Here is a 16,855-nt window from a genome sequence, read left to right on the forward strand (position 1 = left end):
TCCACAGATTTGATCCAAATGCCGTTGGTTCCTTATCTTTTTACGTATAATATCAGTGGTGTGTAATATCAGAAATGTGTTATTAATATAATTCATGGCAGAGCACAGTCTTAAGAATAAACCTTAGGATACAGCCAGAGCTTATCTATGTTTGCTTGTAATGGTGGCGTTAGGCCTTGGAGAGCTACAATATAATGCTGTTTTTCCTTAGAACATATGTGCTTTGTTGAGAGACCTTAACTGAAGGCAGGATAAAGTAAGTATTATATTATATTATATTATATTTATTATACTATGTTGTATTATATTGTACTTTTTAAAAGAGTAAAGCCTACGGTATAAGGAGGATTTTTAGTGAATAAATACTTAAAATTATATTTCCTTGCACAAAAAAGCACACACATCCTAAAAAACAAGTTTTTTTAATTCACCAAATTTAATGAAATACAGCAGCAGAGTGATGTATGAATTTTTGTATATTGTACTCACAAGTATTTATTTTTTATTTTTGCCTTTTTTGTTGCCTTTGAGCTTCATTTGCTTCTTCCTTGGCAAGCCCAGAGGTTCCCACCAAATTCCTAAAACCATTCCTCCTTCTCCCTGAAGGCAGTTTCATGTGCATGAGAAAGAATATCTCAGACCTCAGATGATAAGTCCTATATTTTCACATTAATGTGATTTGAATAATTTGACGAGAGTCTCAAAGCAGACTTGTCTCTTTCTTCCAAATTCAATATCTAATTTCATGTGTGATAAAGAATGTCTTAAAAAAAGACATTTTCATAGTAAATTATTAAGTCCATGCTTGTTTTGGCTTGTGGAGTAGGGTTATATTCAGCTTAGAACATTGTGTTGTAATACCTTTATATCAGTCAAAAAAAAAAAAGGATTAGCATGATAAATAATATAATTTTGTAACTGTTAGTGCATATCTGCATTAAACAAATAATGTTCTTTTTCAGAGGAATCATGTCTGAGAGCAGACCAACAATTTATCTATTGTGCTTATAAATAAGCATCATCTCCATTATATACACTTCTTTATTTACTCAGAAAAATCCACACAAGCAAATAAAAAACACATTTATTTGTCCAAACCAATGGTACTTTTGTTCAAATAAACACTTTCTAAACTGACATTGCAGACAGATGATGGTAATAGCTCCACAGTTTACATCTAATCCTCTAGCATGCCCTGTTCACATCCTCTGGGTTGACACAGATGACCCAGAGGGGCCGTGTTGCCTGGTGGGTCAAAATACATCACAAATCACTCCCAAATTGGAGCTTCTTCCCAGGGCAAAAACAGACAGCTGTCACAAGGCACCCTTTCTTCTTTTAACACTGAAACTCCATTACACTTAGAGATAAGATAACATTGCTTTAAGTGGTAGAATCAATATCTGGTCCAATACTCTTAAAAATAAGTAGCAGCTTATCTAGAAAATTGAACTGATGCTATAACAATCTGTGAGAGAAAAAAAGTGTTGTTTTAACCAGTCATTCATGATATGTAAAATAATCTATAGTTTAATCACTGTACTGCATAGCATATAGAGTAAACAGAGCTGTTTGGTTGTTATAGTGCTATAATACGTTTAAATGTATATATATTATAAATGTGCAACATTGTGAGTATGTTAAGTGAGAACCTTACTAACATAAGGATAATCTGTGACATCAAATTCCATTACAAAAATGGCCTTTTCTTTTTGATATTCACCAGCACGCAAAATTATCAAGACCCATATAGGTCTCTGTCAGAATGTGTATAATTGCATTCATATTAGTTTCAAATTACATTAAGAAGAAAATGGATTTCATAAAATTCCATATATATTACCTTTCAAAAATGTGGGGCCAGTAAGATTTTTTTGTAGTTTGTTTTTAGAAAAAGCTGCATTTGTTTGATCAGAAATACAGTAGAAACAGTAATTTTGTGAAATAGTATTACATTTTTCAAATAGCCCTTATTGAATATGTTTAAAAATGTAATTTTCAGCTGAAATGTAAAGTTCAGTATTTATTTGAAATATAAATCTTTTATAACATTATGAATGTTTTTACTGTTGAAAAATCTTACTGACCCCAAACTTTTTTCCTACAACCTACAACAAGAAATATTTCAACTTAAAATACAGATGATATACAAATACTGAGGCTATTAAATATTAATAATATTAATGTATGCAAGGTTAATAGCATGTATGAGTTCTCTTCACAGAAAATTCACAGTGTCAAACAAAAAAAAAGGCAAAGATATGTTTGTATCTCTTGGGCGTTTTGGTTTTGATTACAGAAAGGTCCCTTTTCCCGCGCCCTTATGCTCATTTTTTTTTCTTTACCCTATAAAACAGCATTTGTTGGATGCATTCCTAGAAATTACTCTTAAATCCCAGCAAGGTCAAAGTTTCATTTGCCTCCTTATTGCTGGAACTGAATCCAGCTGGTTCATTTCACAATTGCTGTCTTATGTTTATTTTTTGATTTTTAATTTAATTCTGAGCTTACATTTTTATTTTAAACAAGCATATACACAATAAACTTAATTTGGCATTCAAAAACAAAGGCTTGTCTACATTATCTTCCTACCCCACTAAATAAACAGGTGACGTCCAGCGCACATTATGATTCACTTAAAGGGGTCATATGATGTTGCTAAAAAGAACATTATTTTGTGCATTTGGTGTAATGAAATGTGTTTATGCGGTTTAAGTTTCAAAAAACACATTATTTTCCACATCTAAATAAAGACATGCTGGGAGTTTCTTTTGCAAAGCTCGTAGGTAGGAACACAGAAAACACAGATTGACCACTTCACTCTTCCTTTCGGTAACTTCCTTTCACGTCGGACAGTGACGATCCAGAGCTTCATATTTAAGCGTTTTCATAAGGAAAACATGTCAAGTTCCTGATGAGGGTTAATTTGTAGCTGTTAGGTTCAGCTGCATCCTGTTGCTGTTGGTCTTCACTCCCACCACTTCTTACACAGCTCACTTCAAAACAACCCTCTGAAAGTCTGGGAACAGCTGCTGTAGGTCTACGGGAGTCTTTAAATATATCAGGTCCATTGTCTGGTCTGATGCTATATATAAAAACAGCCTGATACTGCGCAGAGCACAGGAACTTTAGTTTCATATGAATGGTTACAATGTTTTCCACCTCAAAGTTGACACTGGATGATGTCCGCTTCTATAATGCGTTTTAAGCATGTAGGCGGACTGTAGTGAGTCCTTCACCTCTCAGTCGCTGTATTTGCGGAGGCTTCTGTCGGTATTGAGGTTGCCGGGCTCATGGTTTTTGCACTGAATGCTAGTGCCGTTCATTGGGCCTGAGCTGGACACCTGGTTCTTGGTGTAACACCAACAGCACAAGCATGACTGCAATGATAAAGAACAACGAAAAATAATTTGATTATACCAACATGAGTGCATGATTTGTAAACCAATACATTTTAATGTTGTATTACATTACCAGCTCCATATGTATGGCTTTTCTGACATAGTAAACTTGCTCGATAGCTCACCTAGTACAGCATTGCATTTGTGATTCGGAATGCTCAGATATGAGTGACATAAAATACAAGTCATGACACCCAATAAAACAGCTTAAAGAATTATAAAAGAAAGCTAAAATGGCATGGTTGCTTTAGCAAATGCATTTTTATCTAACGTTTACTTTTGTTAACACTGTTAAAATTAGGGTAGGGGGTATGTTATTTTCGAACACGATAAAGCATTAGGCTTTTAGCGCCATTCACTGGACATTACATTTTCAAACTGCTGTGATGCATAGAAGTGCCAACAGAATAAAAAGTTGATAGATTTACATACATCTGTTTCAGAGACACGCTTGAACATGCTGTTTAGCAGCACTCACTGGGCATTTCCATTTGAAAGTTCCATGAAACATGCAAGAAGCAATCTGCTGTAATATTATTTTACAGAAATGTTGCTACAGGGACATTTTTCTAATGAGCCTGGTTTAGATTTTAAGTAGTACACATTGTATTGTATTAGACGTGAATGACTTGAAATAAATCAGTATTTCTTATCTGCAGCTCTAAGTTTGGCCCATAGTAAATCAACTTTGAATATTTCTTTTGGATCCACACCATCTCTTGCACAAATCGTCAATTTTCATTCATTTAGGCCCATGAACTTGTGAGTTGTTGTTGTTTTGCTTTGTCCCACAACCACTTCAGCTGCACTGTATCTTTGGGATCATCCTCATTACTCAGAAGGAGCCCACTTAGGGTCTGACATCATTGTCGGTAAACTTCTCTCAGTATGGGCCGGGCATGGCTTATCTCTCTCTGAGAATGACTCACAGGACCCTAAACATCTGTCTCTGTAATTCAAGCATAATTTGCTGATAGATTGTTCTGTTGCAGATTTTGTTCTGTTTTCAGATTTTGCGAAGACGCAAGGAAATACGTTTAGGAACAGTCGTTCTGTGAGAGTCTGTTTGCAATGGCAGGCAAATGAAGGAAGCAAGCAGTTTTAAACTCACCTTAAAGCAATTCTTGAACTTCTTGCTCACAAAATAGAGGATGATGGGGTTGATGCAGGAGTTCACAGTGGCCAAGTTAATGCCAAAATAATCCATGATCAACAGGAAGCTGAAAGTTTGGACACTCATTTAGCTTTGTTGCGTATCCGATTCTGTTTCTGAGTTTACATACCCTTTGCATAATCAAATTTTTTTTAAACTAAGAAAGATCATAAAAACACCTTGAGCATCATTAGCTATAGCCTTATGTGATCTATATGATAGGAAGGCAAGAAAAAAGGGGTTGTAAACTTGTGTAAATTAGGATACAAGCAGTGCTAAATATGTGTGTGTGTGTGTGTGTGTGTGATTTAAAATATTTACTTTTGATGATTTTATTTACTTTTTAACATATAGCATTATGTTTTTGTAATGCTACAAATCTTACAGTCTCCAAGGGGTATGTAAACTTATGAGCACAACTGTATAAACACTTTAGAGTACAAGCTATAACTTTTACGTCAGAAAAAATACCTTATGCACAAGCAGCACAAGTATGTAAGGTATAAGATAAATCAGTCCACTCAATGTTAAGAGTCAAAATTGGCAAAGGCTCACTCACTTTAGTAGGTCACAACGTCTTTCATCATTTGGAGCATAAACCATTTTCTTCAACAGTCTACTGAGATGAAGAGGGAACCAGCAAAGAGCAAAGATCAGCACTAAACAGAAGACTGCTTTAGCCACTTCACGCCGCTGCAGAGCATAAACAAGCCATTAGAACAGCAGTATATTCAGCGTTATATAATATACTCTCACATTAAAACTCAAAGGCTTTACCCACAATAGTGCATACAAGACAGGCTAAAATGTATGCCATGATATCATGTAAGTGTTCATAAAGACAATAATACAGTGTAAATGCAAAAAATTGTACTGTTCAGTATTAGTAGTATGTTTTTATCATACAGACTTGGAAGTTTATATTATCATTAGTATTAAGGATGACTTCTTACCTGTTTAAGGTGTTCGCTGAGCACTATCCGAAGGCTTCCATTTCTGCGGTTGAGCATTTCACATGTCATGAGGGTGTAGAAAATAGCTGTGCAGGCCAGTGGCACACAGAAGTAAAAGCTAAATAACCACCAGTCTTTCCAATTTACATAGAACTGAGAGAAGATAAAGCACATACAGTATCCATTACATCTACAGTAAACAAACACAGTTAATGTGTCATGAAATTAGATTAGCAAAGGGCTGAGTTGTGACAACAATTTTTAAATTCCTTTTTATATGATAAAAACATTTTTTTAATGCCAACTACTTAATTTGCAGGAGTAAAAGTAACAAAAATGGCCTCAGAAGATCTCAGCATTGATTTAATGGTGAGCTTAGACCTATGATGGATGTTAAGAAGCCAGAAGAGCATTGAACCAGTAAGAAAAATAAAGAGATGATAACGATAAAGAGACTAAATTCTAGCTAAATATGTTATACACTACTCTAATAAGAATTTTAGCTGAGTTCAGTAAAAATATTACTGACCCCAAACTTTTGAACTGTGGTATATTAGCTAACTAGTCCATGCAAAGTAGTGGAAACTTCTTTTAGTAGTTTTTTTTCTACTTTCTTTTAGGAGAAAATAATTTGGCGTTGTGTCCTGATCACCCTACTCGGTTTATTTAGTTAAAAATGATTCGCTGACCATTATCCCTAGGCCTACAACCCCCCCAAAAAAAAGGTACACAAAGTGACCTCAACACAATGATAATTACATTTTTATTTATGTGCTGTATTGAGTCTCGTCTGAATTGTCTTTTGTTTCTGTGATTAATGGCTCATATGAGAGAATGAACTCTGTTTCTCATCCACACATATGGCTCTGCTTGAGAGAGATACATCAGCTTGTAATTGCACTCATGGTCTGTTATCAATTTACTTCTTTGGAACGAACAAAGAGAAAGAAATCTCCAGATATCGCCTGCACGGAGCAACTGAAGAAAACTCGAAGGTTTTTATGCTTATCCTCCTGCACTCTAAAAAATGCTGGGTTAAATACAACCCAGTGCTGGGTAAAATAGGGACAAGCATTTGTGGCTCAGATTTGCTTTTATAGTGCTGGATGACAATGAAACATCTTTTACTCAGAGAGAGAGAGAAAAGAAAGAATAATATTGTCTGAAAGAATATCATATTGTCTGTTTTTTTTTTTTTTTTAATCAGAAGGAGCTCACATTATGTTGAGGTAATCTGTCAAAAGGTAAATTAATTTCATTTCATTGTTTTATTTATTTATTTTTTGAGGTTTTGGCTACTTAACTTGGCCAAAAGATAATGTCTTAATTTAGTTTTATTTTATAATCGTACGACAAGATTGCCATTCGTTCTTCTTCTTTATGGTAGTGATTAAACTGAGGTGGGCAGGTGGCTTCTGCCTCCTAATGAGGAAAATACTTTCTAATGAGAGGTGCCCATTAGTGCTGACCTTATAAACTGGAGAAAGTGCCCTGATTCATACAAAAACTTGACAAGTTAACGTCCCGCCTTTTCCCCTAAACCACCAGCAAATGCACTGTTTCCTAAGGTAGTTTTCAAGGGAACCACCCTGATCAAGATGATACAGGAAATACAGCTTTAAAAAAATACCCAGAGTTTTTTTTTTTTTGTGGGCAAAAGAGTTTGCAAGCTTTATTTTCTTAGCTTATATATGAATTTCTGGAGAAAAACTCCATCTGAACGAAAACTGTGAGAATAGGGCCTTTCGCACCGCGGGAACCTTTTCATAGTACCAGAACTAATTGTGGAACTACCCACTTTTGGGCGTTTTCGCACCGCCGGAACTGGGTGCGATTTTAGTACCGGACTGCCTTTCTCGAGAATCCCAACAGACGCTTTCTGGAGGAAAGGCACCAGTTTACACAGGAAGAGTCCAAAAGAGCTGTCATCAAATGGCCATTTTGTGAGAAGTAGCTGCAAGAAAAATAGAATCATTCATGACTAGGATTACTCAGCCATATGACCCACAAGCTAATCGCTCACTCTAGTAGAATACAATGCATTAAGATGAATTAAATGTGGATGAACTGAGCAACATGTTCTCACTTATTTTAAGTGCTTATGTCTGGACATTTATTTATAAAGAAAGAAAGAAATGGAGATGTTTAACCATAATTGAAGCAGACTAGATTTCTGGAATTCACTTAAATAAATAGCAGATTTTTTGCTTTTACTCTCTGTTCCCGTCTTTGGCCTTAAGGGCACACATCTTGTCTTGATGAAATGGCTTCAGAGCCGTTTCAATGGTTGCTTGTATATCAGCCCAGGCACTTCCTTGGTCGTTGTATACTTTTGCTTGTCCTCACCTTGCAAGACTCCAGTAGTGTTGAAAACAAAAACCTCCTGTCTCCTTTTTTGAAGTGTACCCCTTTTTTGTAATGACATATGCGTCATCAGAAGGTTTTTTTTTTCTTTGTTGGTTTGGACTTCTGCAAAGTCTCATCATTTAAGTGGCCTTGACAAGGTTCTCTGAGAGGACCTTGCCTTTTGTTAAACAGGAAAAGTATGTGGATTATGCTCAGGTTTAGAAAGGAAGCTCCTCACGTGTATCCTGGCCCTGTTTGTATGAGGAGTGCAGAGTTTAATCAGTGGCACAGCTGGAGAAGTGTGTTTGTATGTGTATTTGATGTATATTGGAAGTCAGTGGTCTGGAGTGCACACGAGTCTGTGCGTCACAAAACAAGTCATGCTAAATATCACACTTCCGTTTTAAAATATTGATGTTTTTTCACATGAACTTTCACTTGACACCTTCCGTCCTAACAAAGCAACACTCGAGATCTCTGATCTCAAAACTCTTAAGAGTATGTTCATCTGACATCTCCACCCAATATCCTGTTGAAGTGTCTCTCAAAATAAATTTTGTAAAACATAATAGCTGACTTTATGGATGCTGAAAATTGGAAGACAAACATTCAGCGCTAAACTCATTTCAGAGAGCGTTTTAACTTTATAAATTGTGAAGACAGACTTCAAATAGGAATGAGAGTACAAGAGATAAAGAAAAAAAAAACACTCTAGTTTAAAACATTGTTTTAAGAGTTTTAACATTGTTTACAGGTTTTTAGAAATGCACTCTTTGTATTCATGCTTCTTAAAAAAAACACACTCTAAAATGTAATGTGGTGTATCCATCAAATGTATTCACAAAAATAAATAAAATTACATTTAAAAATGTACATAAAGTAAATAACATTTTGTACACTTTTGAATACATGTGATTTTTTCCCCCTTTTAAATATCTTTCTTTATTATTATTATTCATTCATAAATGTCAGTAAAAAAATTTTTTGGGGGGGTCACACTACATGACATTTTACAACATGAACTAACTGTGCTTTGTCATAAAAAGTTAAACTATCTTACATTTTTTGGATAATTATACCTTGTCACACAGTCGTGAGGATATGCAGGGGTCCTGTATGATATCATTTCCTGTTTTATGGTGTTTTTTTTTTTTTTTTGCTTGTTGTTTGGACCACATGTTTTTTAAAGATTGCTACACAAGACTTTTTATTAAGCAACAAAGCAGTTTTGTTGAAATGTTCTTTCTTTTATCCCATAAAAAATCATAATAGATGATGCCAAAATACTTTTTAATAATTTGATTTTTTTTTTTTTTTTATGAGGCTAGTTTCTTAATTACAATATCAGGACGGTTGTATGTCCTTGACATTTTTGGAGCATACTTTTAATACAAAAATTCAAAATATGCTCTTTACTGAAGAAGTGTATTGAAGTCATTGTATGTCTGAATTGCATATTTCATCTGTTTTTGACAAAATACATTAAAATCTTTGACCCATCTTCTAACACAGGCCTCTGTTCACTGTCAAGTACTGTGTTCACTGATGAGCCGAAAATCAGACAAGTGACTTTGGCTAGTGATGAAGCACTAGTCAGAACAGGGCTATTCATTTGGATGGCAGCCCTTCAGTCCCCTGTTTATTTTATCAGGACCATATCCCTGCTGCACTCATCACGAAAACCTCACTAACCATAATAGGACGGACCTAGAGATAAACTCTGGATGACCGTATATAATTGTACGCCCCTGCCCGGTGCATCTAAGGCCCCTCCCAACTTCCTCTACCAACTCATTCTCCCTTCCTGCGCTCGAGTACTCTCTTTTGTATTGTTCTCTATAGGCTTTGTGAAAAGTAGCCTTTGAGAGCAACATGATGTCATGCTTCCTTCCAATTGAAAATAATGAAGAAACCGATCTGTGCCTACCTTGTAGACATTGATAGGGATGTCTATGGTGATGTAGAGGAGGTCTCCAAGAGCCAGGCTGGCGATGAGGGCATTGGGTCCATTCCTCATACACTTGTTTTGGTAAATAATCCTCAGCAAGGTGGCATTACCCACCATTCCCACCACAAACACAGCACAGGAAATAATTGTGTTAATATACTTAAAATAGTGCTTAATGGAAGTGGGGTCCTTGCAGGCTGGAGGCCCCTTCAGTCTGGTATTGTTATCCAGCAGGGCTTTTCTGGTTGTGGGCTGGAGACCTTTATGCACATTGGTTTTGGATGTAGTAAAGTTTTGAAGGACTTCCTCTGTTCCATTAATGTGACATATTCCAACAGTGGCCAGGACGGCCATTAGCAAAAACAATCGTAGCGTCATAATGCCCATTGCAGAACGCAGTTCGCTCTTTGATTTCCAGATGAGGTGATAAGAGCCTGATTACGGCTATTTAGCACAGCTGTGGGATAAGAAACAACAGGACAGGACATCAAAACCACATCCATGTCATAAAGCAAGTTAGAGTTCAGTTTGTCGCAGCTCAAGTACACAACATAAAGAGACATACGACGCAGGCCTCAGAATAAAACAAAATCAAAGAGAATTACTTAAACGTATAACACTAGATCTGCAAAACTTCAAAAGGGATTTAGTGGAGGAGCACAGATGGAGAGTGCCAGTACGAGTTACTGTCATGCTACAGGGACGAGACGTTGCCTTTCCTATCATTCCCGGCAAGTACCCATCAGTGCTGGCACAGTGCTAGTGGCACAGCATCAAGCTTTTGTTTTTTCATTTGTAATTTTTAAAATGCGCCCGTTCCACGGCTTGGTTTCCTCAACATGCATTCCCGCTCTGGTTTGCATTTGGCATTCATAAGGGCAGTTTCCCCAAACTTAATAAAAATGGGAAATCAAGAACAGACCACTGCTTAATAACAATTACAAGGTTTTAAATCAATCAGATATATTTTTGGTAACAATAAGGCTCCGTTTGTTAATATTAGTTAACTTAATTAGTTGACATGAACTAACAATGAAAAAAAAAACGTATAAAGCATTTATTAATATTAATGTTAATTTCAACATTTAATACATTATTAAAATCAAAAGTTGCATATGTTAGTATTTCATAATGGATATAAGCTAACATGAACAGTTGTGATGTTAACAAAGATAAATAAATACCGTAACAAATTAACTAACAGGACCTTATTTTATAGTGTTACCAAATTTTCCAATAACCTAAAGTTTCGTATTTTGACTAATTAAATCACTTATGCTGAGAAGAACATTAAAATGTCTATTTTTTTTTATTGTTAATAACAAAGAAATGATTTGAATGTCTTTCAGATAAGTTAAGTAAATCCATAACAAACATAGCCTATTCGTACAGGAGAATCACAAGTGAGAAAAGTTAATCAACTCTCATCTTGTTTGGAATCATTTGAAACCCCCTTTCATTATCTTGACAGCAAAGGAACACTTCTGAGCCAAGATGTGTTTCCTGTTCAAAGTCCCTGCCACCACCTGGTACACAAGGAACTATTTAGTAGACAGCCCTTCAAGTAGCATCTCAGTTTAGCATCAGCTAGGCACTAAAGGGATCTTTAACGGCACGTAAACGGCTACACTTATGAATTATAAATGCCTCCTGGTTTTTCACCTACCGCTCCTTAAATGTCTGCCTTCCCCAGGATCCCGTCAGTCAGTCAGTCAGTGAGTTAGTGAGACGAATATTCGGCTAGAGCCCCCCAGACATCTGTGTGGTATCATATGAGTAATTAACCAACTATCAAAGTGTAGCAGGATCCCATTTGGACGCCACGACGCACCCGAGCTGCTGTGAAGGGGCTGCGCATTCTGTCTCTAGCTTTTCCTGTGGAGAGTTGCTGTGTGTGTGTGTGTACGTGTGTGTACGTGAGTGTTTAAGAGAGAGCACTTTGATGGGGTGGGATTGCAATTCTCCACCTCCCCCCTCGGCCGGGAGGGGGGCCCCAAAGGAAACACCAGCGCTCGGTGAGGCACAGCCTGCCTGACTGTCTACAGTCAACCCAAGCTCGGGAAGCATCAGGAGGAATTACGAACCCTCTCCTGAGGTTTGCCTTCGTTCTCTCCCTCGATCTTTGCGTTTCTCTGACAGAACTCCTGCCGCCGTGTCGTAACCTTCTCCCAAATGACAAACTCGCCTCACTTTCCTTCAGATGCGATACTGACAGCTATGCAAGAGAGGGTGTGGGGGACAGCGGTGGGATTGAGAGCCAAATATCCCTTGAACTTTCTATGCCCGAAATATCACAATGTGGGTGGTCGGACTCAAGGGAAAATGCGATTGCTTGTGTGAACATAAAAGCCCACGTAAGCCTTGGGTTCAAGTCTGCTTTACCAGCCTTACATAAATTGAAGCTATTTTGGATACTTTTTCATTATGTGCCCTGGCAGCGTGATCTCAAGAAGGTCGATTAGAACAACAAGCTTGTATAAAACAAAGTTCCTGGCTGACTACATCACTGTCCATTATACAACCTATATGTCTATGCCGAGCAAAATGGGCCATTATCAATATGGGGTCTAAGTGCAGGAAGGCTTCTATCAGTACTGCAAGCAGGCACCTTAATAAGCTGATACAGCAACTGTACTTGATTCTAATAAAACACTGACCTGAATATCATTGAAACTCACTGGGCCATGATGATGTTTTATATAGCAGTGCTAATGCCTCCTCATTACAGGTGCTTTATCAGGTTGTGTTAAGATATTGAGGTTTATCTCATCCTTTCACATTGTATGCGAGGTTTGATTAGCACTCTCTGATAACTTGTAGGCTGTTTCACTGGTTGACATTTATTTACAAAGCACTAATTGTTTTGTTTCCTTCATATCTAATGATGTATGTTAATTAAATTAAATATGTTAATATAATCAGCTGATGTATTATGTGCATCGTTACATGTCAAAAACAGATTTTGGCAGATAGCAATGGTTAAGTGTATAGTTCATCACATTTCTTTTATTAAAAGGTTTTTAAGTCAAGATTTAGAGTTTTTATATGCACACACACAGAGTACTGTTCAAAAGTTTGACCAACATGTATTTGATCAAAAAATTCTGTAAAAACAGTAATATTGTAATGTGTGACCCTGGACCACAAACCCAGTCTTAAGTCGCTGGGGTATATTTGTAGCAATAGCCAAAAATACATTACATGGGTCAAAATGATTGATTTTTCTTTTATGCCAAAAATCATTAGGACATTAAGTAAAGATCATGTTCCATGAATATATTTTGTAAATTTCCTACTGTAAATATATTAAAACTTAATTTTTGATTAGTAATATGCATTGCTAAGAACTTCATTTGGACAACTTTAAAGGCGATTTTCTCAATATTTAGATTTTTTTGCACCCTCAGATTCCAGATTTTCAAATAGTTGTATCTCTCCCAAATATTGTCCTATCCTAACAAATGTATTCAGCTTTCAGAAGATGTATAAATCTCAATTTCGAAAAATGTAAGATTATTTGTGGTCCAGTGTCACATATTATTGCAATTTAAATAATTGTTTTCTGTTTTACTATGTAATTTAAAATGTAATTTATTCCTGTGTTGCAAAGCATCATTACTCCAGTCTTCAGTGTCACATGATCCTTCAGAAATCATTCTAATATGCTGATTTGATTATCAGCAATCATGTCTTATTATCACAATTCCAGTACTATTTAAATAAAATAATATTTTTGTGGAAACTGTAATATATGTTTTTTTCGGTGTTTATTTGAACTATACAATTACAACTATACTTTACTGAAACTTTTGATCAATTTAATTCATACTTGCTAAATATAAGTATTAATTTATTTAAAAAAGAAAGAAAAAGAAAAGAGAAAATTTACTGACCCCTGTTGAATCATTATCATATCATATAATATATCGTATATCATGTCATATAATCATATATCATATATCTTTTAAAATGAAAATCTTTGATTCCTGGATTCCTTTTTCATATTTTCCTTGATTTTTGTCCCCCTCCTTTATTTGATTGCTGGCCTTTTTTTTTGATGCACCTGAGGGGAGAATTACAGTGTTTAAGTTTGCCACACTTTATTATACCATCAGAAATGGTTTATATTAATAAACTGAGTATTATTCTCACAGGGAACATAGCAGCAGTAATCTGTCCTAATTAAAAAAAAAAAAAAAAGACAGTTTAAAAAGTTCACAAAGACACCATATATTATCCCTTTATAGTTCTCTTTTAGCTCATATTCTCATCACGTTTCCATGCGGCCAGATGCTATGGGCAGTATAATCCCCCTTTTCATTCCATTTATTTGTCTTTTGGGGGAAAGGGAAAGCGAGAACGAGTGTGTGTGTGTGTGTGTGTGTGTGAGAGAGAGTTGAGTTTGGAGTCTTTGTTAATCAAGACATTAATATATAAAATGATGAAACCTTTACCTGGTCCCAGTTGTTTTAGGCTTTCATGTTGTTGTGCTGTTGTTGTTTGGGCTCTTCATCTGGTATTAATGCCATTCTGTCTGAACTCAAAGATGGCAGGCTGCCTGGTAATTCATATGCTTGTTCTCTGATGGCATCTGTGAAAATGTGCTCCGTGCATATTGGTACATTCCCTGTGGGAGGGAGCAGGAGCTCAAACCTCTGACTGAGTGGGATGTACGTGGTTTCATAACTGGGGCACTTGCACCAAAAACAAAAGAGAGAGAGAGAGAGAGGGAGGGAGGAAGAGATAAAGACTGGAAAAGAAGGCCCAATTGATTGTCTGTGTTGTGACTGTGATTGATATGCTGACACAGGGTGTATTAACCACTGCAGAATAGTTTAAGTTGAAGTACTGAGAATTAGAATATTGAATTGAGTCATATAGTATATAAAATGTTTCACACAAAAAATGAATGTCTGAGCTTCTGGTAAAGTGGATTTATATACTTCTAAAAAAGTACCATAAAAATATCACAAAAGTAGTCCACATGAGCTGTGTGTGCTATATTCCAAGTCTTCACTTTCAATTTCACTTTTTATTTATTTATTTATTTATTTATTTATTTTTGAGATTGTTTGCTAATTATCATCACCTCAGTCATACCATTTGCGGTCAAATAATTTCAAACATTTATTTATTTATTTATTAATAAACACAAGCATGAGTGAGATAAAGATTAATAGTGACTTTTGAAATGTTGATATGTTTCTCACAGAAATCTATCATGTGACTTCATAAAAGATGGAATATACATTCCGAATCAACCTACATGCATAAGGTTTATTCAAATAAAATAAAATATAAGGGTTAGATAAGGTAGAAAGAGCTTTTTACAAATGCAGATTGCTACTTTTTATTGCATAGCGCAAAAGTCATAGACTAAGTGTTTTTTTTGTTGTTGTTGTTGTTGTTTTTTTTGCTCATTTAGGAGTTTAGAATAAAATAATGTATTTTAAAAAATACTAAAATGGTATAAATCACTATCCACTTTTGTCTGCTTTTTCCACGCAATATTTTCACCACAGGAAATTACTCAAACTTCACATCAAGTTTCACATTTAAAGTTTCCACCATCATCACGTTGTCTAGTCAACCTCCTTTTGTTGTAGAAATTGCATGATTTATGGAGGATCTGGAAAAGTTTTCACATTAGTCATTAGGCTATGACACCAGAAGGTCTAAGGTCAAGAGAAGTGTTCCTATTATCTGTTCTCTATTACAAGGGAGAGACACAACAGCGCAGACAGACAGTTATGCTCTAGATTATTTAAAATATGTACTTTTTTAATAAGAACAGTTTTTATGAGCTGAGAAGGAACCATCATTTTAGATGATGGTTGATGTCTTTTTGTAAATCCTGTTGTATACTTGTATACTGAAAATCACTGTGGTTTCATATAATAACTTAATAGACGTTTACAACAACTGCAACAGCATAAAACAACTTTTTCTTATTTACTCACATGTGTTTGTAGGTCAACTAGACACTGTTATAGCCAACATCATCAAATGAGTCACCGTTGAGGAACTTTGTTAGCATTGTGTGCCCATACAACATCAAAATAAAATAAATATTATGGTCTGTCATATTTGCATTTTACCTGCTTGTAGCTTTTGTATTGTTGCTGGCCAAACTCAAGCTACCTATAGGCAACATGACAAGGTAACTGATAGTACAAGTCTAGAAAAAGTCAGTAGAGCTCGAGACACATTCCTAAAGCACCCCTTGCCTAATCTTCTTTTTGTCAGACATACTCATTGCGAGAAGCGATAAGGTCTGAGCACACGTCTATATCTGGGGCATACTTGCTGCATAAGCTCTTAAATAAACACTCGGGGGACATCTTGGACTTAATAACCGCTCATCCTCCAGATATTTTTTATTTATAAAAATGCAGCCTTGGTGAGCAGACACACACACACAAATAAATGTGGGTGGCCCTTATTGGGGGAGGGGAGTCATTTTTTATTATTGATGTATCTTTTATTTATTTATTTATTTATTTTTTAAATGTTAACCTCTCACCCACTCATTTGTTGCTCCACTAGATGTACTGTATGCAAAATACCATCCAGATAATTTGTCATTTGGGTATGCTCAAAGAATTTATCTTTTTATCAATAGGTACCTCAAAATCTGATTGGTGACATTAGCAGAGTTTTTGTTCACTGATAAAATTTTGACTCTTTCTGATATCAGATGAGGGGCAGTCATGACCTAATGGTTAGAAAGTCGGACTTGTAACCCGAAGGTCGTGGGTTCGAGTCTCAGTACTGGCAGGAATTGTAGGCAGGGGGAGTGAATGTACAGCGCTCTCTTCCACCTTCAGTAACCACGATAAACACTCGGGGGACATCTTGGACTTAATAACCGCTCATCCTCCAGAAAACTCTTTCTAAACTTCTATTTAGTAGAGGCATCATTCATGTCTGCCAAAATTCCGAAAGTTTGGAAAACACAAGCTTTTAATTTGTTTGAAATGAAAATTCAAAACAATCTAGAGAAAATGAATGAATTATTCCTTTTAGGAGGAGTCAGAAAGGTGTAACATGAACT

The 16,855-nt window shown here is 35.9% G+C and overlaps 1 protein-coding gene across 1 annotated transcript; it reads right to left on the reverse strand.

Moving 5' to 3' along the window:
- Positions 1–2,741: 2,741 nt before the first annotated feature.
- Positions 2,742–11,706, reverse strand: LOC107742552 (endothelin-1 receptor-like). The gene is made up of 7 exons (XM_016555572.1): positions 11,468–11,706; positions 9,781–10,258; positions 7,351–7,461; positions 5,508–5,720; positions 5,114–5,247; positions 4,513–4,621; positions 2,742–3,380 (listed from the first exon to the last, which is right to left on the reverse strand). The coding sequence occupies exons 2-7, from the start codon at positions 10,186–10,188 to the stop codon at positions 3,243–3,245; spliced, it is 1,113 nt and encodes a 370-aa protein (XP_016411058.1). The 5' UTR covers positions 10,189–10,258; positions 11,468–11,706; the 3' UTR covers positions 2,742–3,242.
- Between the last annotated feature and the right edge of the window lie 5,149 nt (positions 11,707–16,855).

This window comes from Sinocyclocheilus rhinocerous, unplaced genomic scaffold, assembly GCF_001515625.1.
Source record: "Sinocyclocheilus rhinocerous isolate Xijiao unplaced genomic scaffold, SAMN03320098_v1.1 scaffold1158, whole genome shotgun sequence".
NCBI classification, from domain to species: domain Eukaryota; kingdom Metazoa; phylum Chordata; class Actinopteri; order Cypriniformes; family Cyprinidae; genus Sinocyclocheilus; species Sinocyclocheilus rhinocerous.